The 15,129-nt window shown below is 42.5% G+C and overlaps 1 protein-coding gene across 2 annotated transcripts in view; it reads right to left on the reverse strand.

The window, feature by feature from the left end:
* Positions 1-15,129, reverse strand: part of sorbs2a (sorbin and SH3 domain containing 2a) — a 47,779-nt gene that overhangs the window by 13,746 nt on the left and 18,904 nt on the right. For both annotated transcript variants that reach the window (XM_035173802.2, XM_035173813.2), the window contains exons 4-15: positions 15,012-15,101; positions 13,006-13,032; positions 12,764-12,888; positions 11,843-12,484; positions 10,860-11,231; positions 9,005-9,131; positions 8,191-8,366; positions 6,825-6,891; positions 5,445-5,495; positions 5,099-5,318; positions 4,806-4,920; positions 1,241-1,312 (exon numbers count right to left, since the gene is read on the reverse strand). In XM_035173802.2, coding sequence (XP_035029693.1) covers positions 1,241-1,312; positions 4,806-4,920; positions 5,099-5,318; positions 5,445-5,495; positions 6,825-6,891; positions 8,191-8,366; positions 9,005-9,131; positions 10,860-11,231; positions 11,843-12,484; positions 12,764-12,888; positions 13,006-13,032; positions 15,012-15,101 — 2,084 coding nt within the window. The remainder of the gene's footprint in view (positions 1-1,240; positions 1,313-4,805; positions 4,921-5,098; positions 5,319-5,444; positions 5,496-6,824; positions 6,892-8,190; positions 8,367-9,004; positions 9,132-10,859; positions 11,232-11,842; positions 12,485-12,763; positions 12,889-13,005; positions 13,033-15,011; positions 15,102-15,129) is intronic.

The raw sequence follows: 15,129 nt of genomic DNA on the forward strand, positions 1-15,129 counted from the left end.
CAGTCTACTGCTGATCTCAATATATTAACACTATATCAATGCCAAAATAAATTGCATCACTACCTACTATATTTAAACCACACACATACACACACACACATAGAGAAATGTGCCCATCTACCACACACACATGCAGAGTGTGACAGGAAGCTGTGAAGCAGAAAGCCGAGTGAAGCACAAGCTGCGGTGTTTGTTGGAGAGTGCAGTGAATCAAATGCCGTGACTTAGTGTTGGTTTACGAGTGCAAACATTAGAACACAACTCAAAAAACACACTGCAAGATTCTGTCCCTGCCGGACCAGTCAGTGCACGGAGGGAAACCATCTACACTCTAAAGGCTTATTCTGTGATTTGTGAAACATTCAGAACGTTGCAGGTAGAAATGTCAACACGCGGCTCAACATGACCTTTGGGACACAAAGTCGTGTTGGTTCCATGTGTGACATGTTCACCTGAACGTTGTGAATAAGCCCAATGACTCGATCACCTGATGTCATGCTCTGGCATGGACAGAGGCGTCTCCTCATGACGCTTTGTAAATCAGTCAGGTTGGGGGGTAATTTGATCCCAGATCTGTGGCGAGAGGCAACCCCTGCCCTGAGCCACTAGGGCGGTGTTACCACTTACATCCAGCAGAGGGTACTGAAGCCCTTTGGCATGAAGGTAAACAGAGTAATTCTCCATACTAACAGAAATGAAGATAAACAAAATACTAGCGGAAATGAATAAATAATGATAATGAATAACTGAAGAAAAGGCTGATTAAAAGATACAGCATGTGTATGAGATGCAGGAGAAACTGCACAAAGTTTGTTTTGAAACTTGTAAACTGCATATTCATTAATGTTCTGCATATTTATTTAAGTTAATGACTGACTGTCCTTTGCAGTTCTAAAAGCACAACAGCTTATTTATTTATTTTTTTTACTGATTTTCCTGATAATTTGGGAGCAAATATCAGTTCTATAGTGAACCAGCTAAAATAAACATGTCTTTTCAGTGCCCACGAGCCACCAGACCAAAAACCCCAGCAACGCAAAGACATAACACAGCCTGTCATAAGGGTGAGGGGGGGGGGGAGTCACAGCACCCAACAAGTACCACATGCCCAAACAACTAGCCACACCCAGACTATTGGTGGAGACACATATTAAGAAAATCCTGGGTGGGGTGGGACAAAGTGGGTGTGTGCCTGTACGGCAGGATTGTGGTTGAGGGAGTAGCTATGGCCCTGACTTACCGGCCGCCCAAACTCCAGCTCGGAAAAGAACTTATACCAAGGCTCGTTCTCTAAATCTATGTCATCATAGGTCTGGGAAAGCACGACAGTGACAGAGAGAGAGGAGGGAGAAGAAGAGACAGAAGAAAAGCGAGTGTGGAAAAGAAGGCACACACAAGAGAGAGACACGGACCTCATGGTTAGGAAGTGGCACAGGGAGACGGGCACAGGATGAACCAGGACTGTGATTTAGAATGAGGACAAAACGTGACGAAGCAAAACCCATTTGTCTAATGATTTTGCTTTGGGTGGTAATCCTAAAACTTTAGAGAGTGTGCATATGACAGCGTTCAATCGTGATTAGACTTGTATATACGCGGAATAATCTAATATGCACAGTCTGAAGAGACAATTTAAACACCCCGGCCCTTCTGATTTGATATTAATTTCACGTGCAATTAAGTTTTAATGAGGCTGCAAATTCCAGGAGAGAATCCCATTACTGCAGTCTTATGATAATCCACAGTACAGGTGACAGCTCATGAAAATCAGCATGTTACCTTGAGAATTACATATTTAACACAAACCTCATTATTAAAATTTACAGCAGGGGAGCTCATCACATTTAATAAGAGGAAGAAGGCGCATGTATTACACAACTGTTTATAAAAGACCTGATTAGACTCTTCTACATGGGCAGACGTCCAGTTGACCCATGTGCTACATTCACTGCCACATAACTGATGGTGAAGTGTATAGGAAATAGTTGATAATACTACTATTATATTATCAAACTACTGATGGTTGTTACACTGGTTTTAGATTGTAGTATGTCATAATTATTATTCATTTATTTGCTGTCACTTTCTATGCTTGGTGGATGTGTGAATTCTGCTGATTGCACAACAAATTATCCCTCGGAAATAATAAAGATATCCTTGATCCTTGATCCATTAAATAGAGACAGTATCATAAACCACTGACCCGGCCCGATTGTTCATATATTTAGGTAAAAGGTCACTGAGAGAGCAGGTACTGTGCCTCCGCCATGATGACACGGTTCATTTCACTAGATTTTTATTTAGATCTGCACCAAATTTCCCATTCTCTTAAAAATCAGTCCCCTAAACAGGCCTGATTCTTTTTTCAGACACAAATCATTACCTCCGCCAAGGGGGTTATGTTTTCATCTTTGCTTGTTTGCTTGTGAGCAGGATTACGCAAAATCTCCTGGATGGTTAACCACACAAAACACGTTGGAAGGATGTTGAATGGGTCAGGAAGGAACCTATTCATTTTTAAATTTTCAGTAACATTTTAGGACATTTTCCATAATTTTCGTAAATTTCTCAGAGAAGAATTCATGGATTTTGATTAAAATGATCAGGCATGTTTAGGGGAATGACGAGTGTTGGATGTATGGTTTCATCTGTTGGGCCTTGGCTGAGGTACAGTACCTGCTCTCTCAGTGACCTTTTACCTAGATATATGAACAATGAAGCCAGGTCAGTGGTTTATGGTCCTGTCTTCATTTAATGGATCAAGGATCAATAATATATTTCTCTGAGTTCTCTGAGAAATCAATGCAAATGGTGAAAAAACACAATGTTATCTATCTCGCAAAGTCAAAGAAATAAATAAAAATCTGGCTGATGATCCAGATCTGCTCAGAAATCTTTACTGACCCTAATCCCATCCTTCCTTTCAGTTTAAAGTTAATCCATCCAGTGGTTTTTACATAATCCTGCCAACTAACTAACAAATGAACAAATACAAACAAACGAAGCATAACCTACTGGGCAGAGGTAATAAGGAGAAGACTGTACTTTTGTTTGGTTATTTTAATCCCTATCACATCTCACATGGGGCAAATTCCTTTAGAGTGAAGGACTGAGATGATAAGTTATCTATCTACCCCATGCCTTGTTATATATTAATTGATACCGGCTAATAAAATTCTTCACCCCCCGCGGTTGCGTGTCTGGTAAATTACAGACAAATTGCTTTAAGTGAGCCAAAGTTCATCTCTGTTGATGGATGACGATGAAGATGAAGATCAACACCCAGCTCATTCTGTGAATCATATCGAGAACGATTTCGTATAAAATCAACCTGCAATAAGATGAGTCAGCTGAGATATTAAGTATTTACATGCAGCAGAATAGGCAGGTATGCCAAAAAAACAATGGTAACTGCTGTGCACCAAGTTATTTATCTATTCTCTTATGTTGCATGGTTAAACTTCGCACAGTTTTCTACTTTTTTGCATTTACAGACTTTGGCATTCAGACAAGAGGTTTACTATTATTTAAACTGTAGAGACGATGCAGTGCTTTACTCCTCTGTCTGCTCTTTCTAACCCCAGCCCCAGCAGAACAGAGAGTTTCATGCCAAATGAAACACTGCCAGGAGATGTTATGTGGGTGTTGTTGTGTTACATCTCTCGAGCTAAAACAGAAAAAAATTCAGGTTTGAGACAAATGTGTCAGCCTGTAAAAAAAAAAAAGTGAGGCCTGGAGCAAACACTGGCAACCGCACAAGTATTGTAGACGGAGAGAATGGAACAGGATGGCAGAACAATGTTTTTGCTTCCTACGACTCAAAAATTGCCCAGATGGACAGCACCCGAGAAGGACATTTTTTTTTGTTGGTGCCATTTCCGACCACAGAGAACGAAGAGAAAAGGTAGTGAACAGACAACATACATTAAGAGTCTCCGACAGCAGTTTAGCCCGCGTGGGTTCACTTCTACTTTTCTATGGCTTTCTCCTTTTATTACCTCCGTCTATCAGGGGCTGACTCATGCATTATTGTCCCCGGAGCGCGCTCTCTGCAGTCATCATGTCCAACGTCTGTGAATTCTTCACAAAAAGCTTTTTCTTTTCACTCTGTTTTCCCTCATAACACCTCATGTGGAACAGGTTCTCCATTATCATGTCCTCATCACAGATCACCCCATGGCTATTATTTTATTCGCCCTCCCCTCTACAAGATAATTATCTCTGTCGTCTGCTTCGTTATTCACCCCACACAGACTGAGCAGGCAGAAGAGAACAGTCACTACAGGATGCATCACTGATAACCTTCGCTTTTTACCGCCCACGTTGTGTCTGAAGCGGAGCCCACGCAAAAGACCATTATAGGAAAATATATTATTAACACAGTAATGACGACGAAAACGAATTTGTAGCTGTGTTAGTTCAGTTCACATCTTTATGTTTAGTTTCATGTCTTCAACTTTAAGTGGAGCGAAACGAGAGAATTTAAGTTTATAATCTTTTTAACAAATACAACCATCATTAAAAAAATAGCAACCGAATCAATTCACTATCACAGTAATTTGAATATTTCACAAAGACATTACTGTAAAACCAGTTGGGGAAGAAAGTCACATCTTCTGAATAAAATCATGTAACATAAAATAATCCTTAAAGGCTGAGCTGACTCCAGATTAATGCCTGCAGACCTCACAGGTGAATGAAAGATAAAGAAAGGCAGTGAAATTATAATGGATAACAACTATTCACAGCATTTTGAAAGGGAAAGTTTTAATATTCATTATAATTATATGTAAAAAAGTACTCACTGGTCTTTCATGCTCCAAAATAGAGGACTTCCCGGGCTCGTACTCAAAAATACTCTTGGGCTCCGCGCGGTACTTTCGTGTGTCAACTTTCCTGTCAGGAGGACCCCATTCATTCCTGATACAAAAAAAACAAAAGACAACCAGACACAATTATTGTTTATAAAAAATGTTAATTACATAATTCACAGAATAACATTGACTGATTAATAAATAAGAATTCATATTTATTAGGACTTGGGGAGGGGAGAGCCCTTTAAATATTGTATGACTTCATTAATGAAAGTTCCTCTTACATGTCTGGGGAATCTTTCTCGCGGTCGCTATCTCTGGCCCTCAGCTGCAGGAGGGACGGCATGGGTGGAGGTGGTGGGGGTACAGGGGACGGAGAAGGTTCTCGAGGACCAAGGTGTCCTCCATTGTCTGAGGGGCTCTTGGACAGCGGCCTGTATGTGTGTGTCCGGGGAGCCGGGTGGGCCATGGTGGTGGCGGCGGTGGATGAAAGGCTGTAGTCATCTGTTAAGGACGACATTAGGGAGACATCAGCAAGGAGAAGTAATAAGGCAGAGCAGGCCAGAGAGGAGATGACACATGACTTACAGTGTGAAGTACAACTGTGGTTACACATAAAGTAGATCTCACCATTGTTAATGACAGCATAAGTTGCGTTGTATGTGTCAGAGTAGTCATCGTCTGTAGGAGAACAGAATAAAACCTGATTATTATGATACAGGTTTGAAGTTTCCTCAAGGAGAATGGGGCCTTTAGTTGGATTAAAGTGACTTACAAAATAATAAAGTGACACATTTTCACCCTGGAAAGCATAAAAAAAACAACCCGAGCAGCAAAATCCACTTTTCCTCTGTCAGCTTATTCAAAATCATTGCTTTTGTAATATGTCTTATTTAGCTTAAATTTAAAGAAACACTATGTAACTTTTACTGAGCAACAGCGCCCTCTGCAGCCACATGTGGTGGTGAATTCTGTTGGGCTCCCTGTCCGAGTGATTCAGTGATTTTCTTATAGAAAAGAAACAAAGTCTATCAATCAGTTGTGTCGTCCCACTCACTGAACTGAAACACACCTGAGCGGTGGATATTACCCAGGATCCCCGGCTTCCTGAACCAAAAGAGCTGCTGCTGTAACAAATCCACCAAACTTTGTGTTGAATTCTTCATATTTCAAAAGTTTCCTCCTTCTGTTTTTAGAAAAACTTCAAAGTCTTTTTAGCTGATCTAAAGTTCAGCTTAACTCTTCAACTTGCTGGTCCATAGGGCTCCTTGGCTGAGAGTCAATATTGAGCTGGTGTTCAGGGTGAGGAACGGGAATGAGAGAGAATTAAAGAGGCTCCATTCTCAGTGTACCATCAAATCTATTTTGAAGCTACTGTTTCAAGGTAAAAAGGTTGAATATCAGACCCACAAATGCTGTTCCTGCAAAGAAAGAAGCTGCACACTTGAATACTACAGGAGGTGATACTCAACAGACAGAGACTTTGTGTGGGACTGGAGAACTGCTTTATAAATCCACTGGAAGATTTGAATATTCAGCGGGGGAATTCAGCGATGCATCAAAGAGACCATCACAAGCCTGCAGATGTAGCCTGCAGAAAGAGTCTGCGAGTGTCTGTGTCTGTGTGTTTGTGCTGCGGCAGAAGAAGCCTGAGCTGTTTAGAACAAACAAGCCTTGTACTGACTGTGTGCTTCTGTCAGGCCCACAAAATTAGAGCAGATTTCCCAGGACAGCTCTGTTCCTATTAGAGAGTTTCTCTCAATAACCTCCTCCTCTTCAGACTCCCTCCCTCGCTCGCTCGCTCGCAGTTAATGAGTTCTGGCTCCGAGGTTCTCTGGGTCTTTCAGTTTAACAAGAACCGGTATGCTAAGACACACACACACACAGATACAGACATGCACATGCATACAAGCAGCATGCATGCACAACAAATTCCTCCCATAATGTGACAATCAAATCACATTGAACAGAGGGTAATTTCTCCATCTTGCTCATTTTGTGCAGACTTACCTGCTTTGTGAACCTTGTGGATCTGTTTGAACATAGTTTTGTACCAATCCTTAGGCCTATCCACCGTCTGTGGAGAGAGAAATAATCATTAAGATTTATGTGCCGTGAAATGCAGCAACTGGGGAAACTGTATGGATCCCACTGTTTCATGGGACATTACTGAGCAAAGAAAAACGCACTCAGCTTTTTCAGGCATCCATAAGAATTTAAAAGAAATCGTCTATAAAAGATGAATCTACACTCTCTGTAATGTGATTTTAGCAAATGCTGAGCTCATATTATTTTTTTACATCAAATTCCTTCCTTCGCTTTTCTCAAGTGAAACATTACAATATTTTGGAAGAATTATCTCAAACTCTGGGACAAATAAATTGATCCAATCAAATGTGATTAGGGGCAAACGGCAAACCCAAAATCTGATTATGTGTTTCAATTAGTGCATATTTCAGATTTTACACATACTCGGCATACATCAGTTACAATATTCAAACATTCAGTCACTTCATGAATTACTGCAGCAGTCTGTTTTTATATGAATGTGCATGTTGTGATTGTGCATACTTTCAGAAATCAATGTCAACAGATTTGGTTTCATGGCGAAGACGGAGCTACAAAAAAAGAAAAGAAAATCCGAGCTCTGGTTCTGTGCCAGGAGAAACCCTGGTATGTGTCTTTGTTTATACTGTATAGATCTAATGGCCACTTCAAAAAGGAGCCATCAAATGGCAGAGAGACTTAATCCGCTCTTTATTCAGTAGCAGTGTCTGAACTCCGGTCAGAGTGAGTCTGTGTGTGTTACCGTGCATGTAGCAGAGACAGTCCAATTACCACTTCCCTCTCCACGGTTACCAAACAGAGTGGCCACAAAAATGTTTGTCTGCTCACAATGAGGAGCATCTGTTTTTTGTTTTTCTTCTTTCAGGGTTTTTCTTTGCCCCCTTTTCACCTTTTCTTTTACTTTTATTGCCCATCTCTCATTCTTCTCGTTTCTCTCACTCTGTGGTTTCGCATGTCTGCCTTTAAACCTCACTCTAACAGAAATTGGATAACTGAGGCAAGTGTTAATACGAGAAAACCCTTAACAGAGATAACACACACTGACAAGTTGGCAGGAGGGACCTTGAGGTGCCAAAGCAAAAGACCCTGTCTGAGCTCATCTTTGAAACTAGCACACAGAGATACTGATAGTGCGAGTGGGAGAGACAAGGCCTTTAATATGGGCTCAAAAGCTGCTGACAGCTGAGAGTGATCCCCTCTCATGAGCCTGATCACATGTCAAGACAACAGAAATGGGTCTTAGGACACCCCTGTGCTACGCTACACTACCAAACTGAGTGCGTTTCATTCTGTGCACGTTTGACCTCACCGTGCGGATGGCGATAGGAATGCCGGACTCATCCACGGGGCCGATGCCTTCATAATGAGGGGCTTTAATGATGGAGACCTTCTTTTCTTCTTCCGAGAAGGAGGCAATGGGCACAGTGCTGCTGAAACTGGTGTGGCCCAACACCACAGACTCTCTGGTGACAGACTCTCTGCCCTCTGGAAACAGGAGGGAAGAGGAGAGAGAGAGAGGAAAGAGACATTACAGTCGACCCTAAATCAGAAAAATGCTTTTAAAATCTTACAGTCCTGCAGTTTGGAGATATACAAATCACAACTTGTAAACCAATAAGAGATTTCTATCCCAACACTGTGCGCGAGATTAATTCACAAAGGTCCCTTGAGTGGTGCTTAAAATGGCAATAGACAAGTCTTGAACTTCAACTTATGAGCATGAAGTAGATGTTGATTGCATAGCGTGACACCATTGGCGCTCAGATTTGTTAAGACTAGGATTTCACAAAGCAATTCTGTTTGAGGGAGCCCACTCCAGGAACACACATGCAGCACTCCAAACAAATTCTTGCACTTTTAGTACAAAGTCGGGTATTTATTTGAATTAAGATGCATTTGATTTACTTTCGTCAGCTCTGCATTTCAGAAAGGTAAAATGTGGCTGATGATGTTCTTGTTTTTGTGTTTCTTTGTCTGTATTTGTATTTTATTTGTACTGTATTTGCAATGCGGTGCAACAACTTCCCTAATCATGTCTTCTGTGCGAGCAGAGAAATCACCAAAGAATTACTGGTTGTATCCATGGCTGAAATGAAGGGGGGGACAAAAGAAGAGTGACTCACCCGAACTCCGGCTCTGTCTCTGGAGCCCAGTGTGCAGTGAGGCGGGGAGAGGAGGATAGGACGGGGGAGACAGGGGTCTCTGTGGATGGCTTGCGCTTCCATTCATAGCGTGAGAGAGGACCTGGCCCTAAGAGTGACCCACAAACCAGAGACGGAGCCAGTAAGTCTGCCATTCACAAATAGCAACAAAATGTACAATAGTGAACTTGATCTTGTAGATCTACTATAAAGAATGAGTTTTTTAACGTCAAGATGTGTTTAAATCAAAGGAAATGAGTCATCTTATTGCAAGAACAAAGTCTGGCATAGGAATAGATGTTACATATGGACAGATGTTGGATCTGATAGGATTCATAGAAGTGCTGAATCTGAAGTGAGAATGTAAGAACGGTTAGTCGGGGAAAGGGGAACTTATTGAATCACTTCACTCTAAAACAGAACAGAGATTAAAAACAGCGACAGTAAACATGGACAACTCCTTCACATTCAGATACATTTCAGAATAAATTAGTAGCGACATAAACAAGACATCCTAATGGTTATATTACACAGAGACATGATTCCATTTGACGATAGGATAAAGACACAGGATTTCAGTTTTAAGGCCTCAGAGTTCAGATCAAAAGATTCAAGAAAGCCCAAAAACACAAAACAACCAATTTATAACTGATCAACTAACAATAAAGCAACAAAGGCCATGAGTAGATTAGTTACTGTGATTACAAACTCAAGCTAAGAATTTGCCGCTGGTCATTACAACATATCCTAGTTTCAGATATCTGTATCAGCATCTGACAAATTCTGCTGAATATCTCAGAGTCCAGCTGCTCATGTGAATGGATCATTTATGCTCACCGTTCGATACGTATATTCAAAGATTATGGATATTGCCGAAAAAGACAAAACGGTGCAATACCACCAGAAAACCATGGGGGTCAGTGTTGCCAATAGTTCAAGCGAGACGATCATAGGACATGAGAAACTACTGGCGTCTATATGATGCTACTTCGCAGGTACATTATCACATTCTCCTCCACCGTCGCCATGTTTATTCTCCACTCTGCGCTGCCCTCTAATGGATGTATTGCTAAACAACCATGCCAACTTAAGGAGGCACGGAAGTATGCTGCCACATTAAGGCAGCATAAATGAGCCTTAAGGCTGAGAACAGGAATTGTGGCGAGGAGAGAACAGGGACAATGCAATTAACCTCTGACAGACTTGACAGTGAACAAGTTAATTACTTTGCGAAGAACAAGCGAATGTCAGACCAAATAGTGCAGCTCTTAACAAAATGACCGATCAGGTTCAATCAGTCTCGTATAACTGGGAAAACAAAGTGCAATGCAAAACTATGCCAAAATCTAGTTCTCCGACACATCCTCATGCATCTATTCTCAGGTCAATATATATAATATATACTATGATCTGACAGGAAATATAACTGTTAGTCCTCAGCAGTCAAGTTCAGTCTTTAAACCTGCACCGGGGGGGCTTCACCCTGCCGCAACTCCTCTGAACAATGGAAGTGTCTCATGAATTTTTGATGCGAAATGGCCTTAAGAGACAGCGTAATTGCACTGGATTGCAAAAAAGGCACAACAAAGAGAAATGCAGACAAGCACACAGAGACACAACGTTCTAATGAGCACAGAGACAGTAACACAATAAGGGAACAGAGTGGGCAGAGTTTAAACAGGTAGGCTGCAGGTGATGGTTAGTGGAAGGTAAAACTTGGTAGTAATCACGCTTTCTGTGGAGGTTTGGCTCAGCCATCCGAATGAGTTGGGAGGAGAGAAGGAACCATTTGGTTTTGATAATGTGTGTTACAGCAGTGACTTGTTGGGATAATTACGTTAGTGACAGTGGCTGTTGCAGCAGTGGAGGCCACAGAGGTTGTTAGCGCATCGTCAGGGCCAGCAGTGGACGTGTAGGTTGAGACATGGCTGAGGGTGGGCGATGGCGTGGGTGAGGAGCCGGGTGAGTCCAGGCTACAGATCTGCAGCTCGTCCAGCAGACCCGCCGTGGAGGACGAGTAGTGGCTGAGAGCTGACACGGGGGAAGCCGAGGGTGACACGAAGCCACCGATGCTCACACCGGCTGTGCCGCTAGCTCCGCTAGGGACATAGGGGGTGGGCGATAGGGTCTTGGGCATGAGGCCAGACAGGTAGTCGAGTGATTCTGAGCTGTGGTAGGGGGAGTGCAAAGCAGTGGGGAATGGAGGCCTCTGGTGTTGGAGGGAGAGGGAGTTGATTGGAAAAAGAGGAAAGAAGAAGAGTGCTTAGTGATATCACTCATTAGCCACATTGTCACAAAGGATGAGTGGAAGTAACACGTGAAGCCACGAAGAAGGTGAAATGCTGGTGGGAAGCCACACTGAGGTGTCGTGGGGCAGCAGCAGCAGCAGCATCTTCTCAAACATGATAATTGCTGTGAATTGAAGACGCTGTGTTAGTTCAAACTCTGTGAAAGGCAGCAAAGTATACAGACAGTAACGCTGGTGCATGATAGATGAAACACTTGGTTATGACAGATAGAAGTTAACACATATGTAGAATCACAGTTAGTTTGCTTGGCTGACAACAAAATGAACAAAAGCCTGCATCTGTTTTCACGCCTGGATCAGACTTCCCAGTGTTCATGTGCAACAAACCTCCAGGGAAGCTGTTCTCTGGTAACGTCACACTGACTAGCTCTTCTGTTTGTATGGTGAATCAAATGATGTGCTGCAGACACCGTGTTACTCTTAAATCTCAATGTCATCAAGAGAAAACCCCAGCGACGTCGTCTTATTGTGACCTCAAAATCACTGCTCACAATATGTAGTTAGTTATATACCAACAGTTTTGCAGGAGAAGGTCTTGGTGGAACTGCAGGAGGAGGCTTCGTCATCTCCACCTGCGATGCGGCCGGACCTGAGGCCTGATATAGGACTCGATCTGGGACCAGGACTTCCGCTGTTGGATTTGGAGGTTGACGCTCTGGATTTTTCCGATTCTCAGGGCCCAGGTGGACAGAGAGCGAGGATGTCCTTGTCGGGGGCTGAGTGGGAGTGGGACCCCTTGGTGGAGGTGGGGAAGATGCGGTCTGGGTCTTAGTTCGGGGTTCAAGGTAAGAGTTGAGGTGAGCAGGAGGGTCAGGGATAGTGACCGGAGTTAGTTTGAGCGAAGCCACTTTACGCTCCTGGACCTGTTTATTATTAGAGGTTGCAGATTCAATACAGTTAAATATATAATTTGGGACCTGGTGTTCCTGCTGGACTGGGTTTGCACCGGTCTCTGAATAGGAGTAAGAGGATGTGCTATTAATCGTGAAGGACTCTTTCAATACTGCTTTCTCATTGTGAGTGAATGTTAGCATTCCAGGGCCAGAATCGTTAGCCAGGGCAATGAGGGAGCTATAGTCTGGTGGATTAGTGCCAGTGGGCGAGAAGTGGAAACTCTCTCTCCTGGGGGGGGGCAACGGCAAGTGACTGATGTCCTTGTTTGTCAATTAGAAGCAGCAGCCAAAATAAGTCCAAACAACAACAACAACAACAACAACAAGAGAACCATCAGTGAAAAGCTTGATACAAATCATCAAGTTACAAACTTCAAATACATAATAGTTCTCTGTAAATGATCAGTCATTAAGAATAACCTCTTCCACAGAGCCAATAACATTACAACATAATTATTTCAGATTGAACTAAACAGCAGTACTCAAGTAAAAAATGCAAACTGTCAACAAATGTCAAATGCAGTGTGTGAGATCTGTTACCTGTGTCGGTGACTTTTTGTCCTGCAGGTTGGGTCTGACGCTTCGGAAGCCTTTGGCGGCGAGAGATGAGCTGCAGGCGTCTCCGTTCTTAAGGCCATCTGTTACGCTGCGTGACCGCCAAGAATCTGGAGAAGAGAACAATTGAAAAACATCAATCACCACAATGGGTTTGATAAATCTTCTGGTCGCTCCGTAGCCTCGTGTCAAGATTCTCCACCAGAATTCCCCCGAAAGAGACTTACCTAAGTCTGATGAGTGAGAATCACTCCCTGTGGAGACAGAGAAGACACGGCAAAAATGAATGTGTGGTCACATTTATCCCTGAAATTACAACACGACCGCGTCTTAAGTTGTCACACAATACTTTGTCATCCCACAAAATGCTTATGAGAATTTTTAGTGCGACAAACAGAGCAACAGAGATAAAGTAGACACAGAGGAAAGAGAACAGTGGTAATCCATCTCTGTCAGACATTTTCTTTTTACATAACTACTTCAAACATTGCTACACCTCTGAATTTATATTAGACAGTGACTTTTTTCAGATTTAATGTTTTAAATGTTATTTTGTTGATGTGCTGCATTACACACAACATCTTTTGTACTTCTGTCCGTCCTGGGAGAGGAATTCTTCCCTTGCAAGGAATAATACATGGATCTTAATGGAAAAAATCTGGTCTATTTAAGAGACTGATATCTGTGTGCACTTTGCTGCTGCATGATTGAATTTAAGAGGACTGTTGAGCCTTAGTGGAGGTATGTGTTCTACTGAGTGCCATTCTAGTTCACAACTATAGAGAGGATGGAAAACTACAATACACACAATCAACTAGTTGAAATTTTTGTTTCCTGATGACGTTGTCACAGACACGGCAGATTCCTCAACTCAGAGTCCAAACTTGCATAGCATCACCAGTATAAGAGAAATACATAGAAAATCTGTGTGAGAGCGGCTTCCCATGTACATCCACCACTTCACTCCCAAGACAAAGCAGGGATTTGATCTTCAAAAGGAGACAAATCTGAGCCACGTAATTCAACATGAAGTTTGATGTTTGCACGGCAGAATGGTCACACTGCATTCTTGAGGGCTGTTACACATTCATGGTTAACTGTACAATCCTTTTTTTTGTCATTGAATCCACATGCCCGGCTATGCTAGCTATCCCAGAACATAATAGATAACTGGTTTCCCCTGTAGAGATGCTTATGGCTGTGATGGTTTTTCTCTGAACACTCTGAACATGCCCCTAAACCTCCAGTCTTTATTCCACAGTGCTGTGCTATCTGAGCAGTGGTTTGATAAGAGCCACCATGCACCTAAAACTGCTGTATTTGACAGCTGCTTATCAGCTTTCAGACAATGCCCTGCTATTGTTCAAAAAGGAAGCGGAATGCCAGAGTGCCCACGAGGGTGTGGCAGTTCACCTGGGTGCTGATAAGATGCGAGCACAGTCAGGAGAGAGAAAGAAAAAGCTGTTGGGGACGAATACGCTTCCTCTGAAACCCCCAAAATGTACTATATATTCATCTGTGCTGCCTGTTTATTTATCTTGACTTGACCTGTTATTTCAAACTGTTTGAGAAAAGAATAAAGCAACAGCTTAAGGCTGAAGGGGCTTTTACATACAACAGATCAACTATGATTTTGCTCGGATAAAACCAAAGCACAGATCAGGAAGAATTAAGCAGAGCTGTGCCATTTTATTCACCGCACTAACCCCGTCCAAACACATTTCCACATGTCTCCAAGCGCTTAGGGTTAGGGGAGGCATGTCTAACCAATCAATGCTGACAGAGGAGGAAAACAAGGAATCAGAGCCAGGAAAGATATAAAAAGTTATTGAAGGAACAGAAGAATAAACTGCACACATGGAGGGGGGAGATGGTAAGGAGAGCGAGCACATGTCGCATGAGAGGAAGGAAGAAAGATTAAAATCAATAAACCCAAAATGGAGCAAACTAAATGAAATGATTGGTAAAAACAGCATCTCACAGTCCAAACATTGCTGAAACATACCGAGGCAGCCACAGACCTTTTGAAAGTATTTCAAATATGCTCAAGCCATATCAGTTAGATGAAGCTCAAACATGATTTGGAAAATCAACAAGCCACTTTTTTAAAAAACTTACCTCATGTAGCTCATACCAACAGCTCAGCCCAGTCACTTCCACAGACTGGGTTTGAGATTTCACTCTCCTTGTTTGATTGTGTGTTAATTTGTTGTGCGTTTGTGAGTGTTAGTACCTGTGGCTAGATTTGGTGAGCTCTGGACCCTCTTCATGGGAGAGAGTATGAGTGACAAGGCCACGCTTTTGGGAGCGCATCCTCCGCTATCTGAGGAATCACAGCCAGGCAGGTTGGA

The sequence above is a fragment of the Hippoglossus stenolepis genome, chromosome 2 (genome assembly GCF_022539355.2).
Source record: "Hippoglossus stenolepis isolate QCI-W04-F060 chromosome 2, HSTE1.2, whole genome shotgun sequence".
NCBI lineage: Eukaryota > Metazoa > Chordata > Actinopteri > Pleuronectiformes > Pleuronectidae > Hippoglossus > Hippoglossus stenolepis.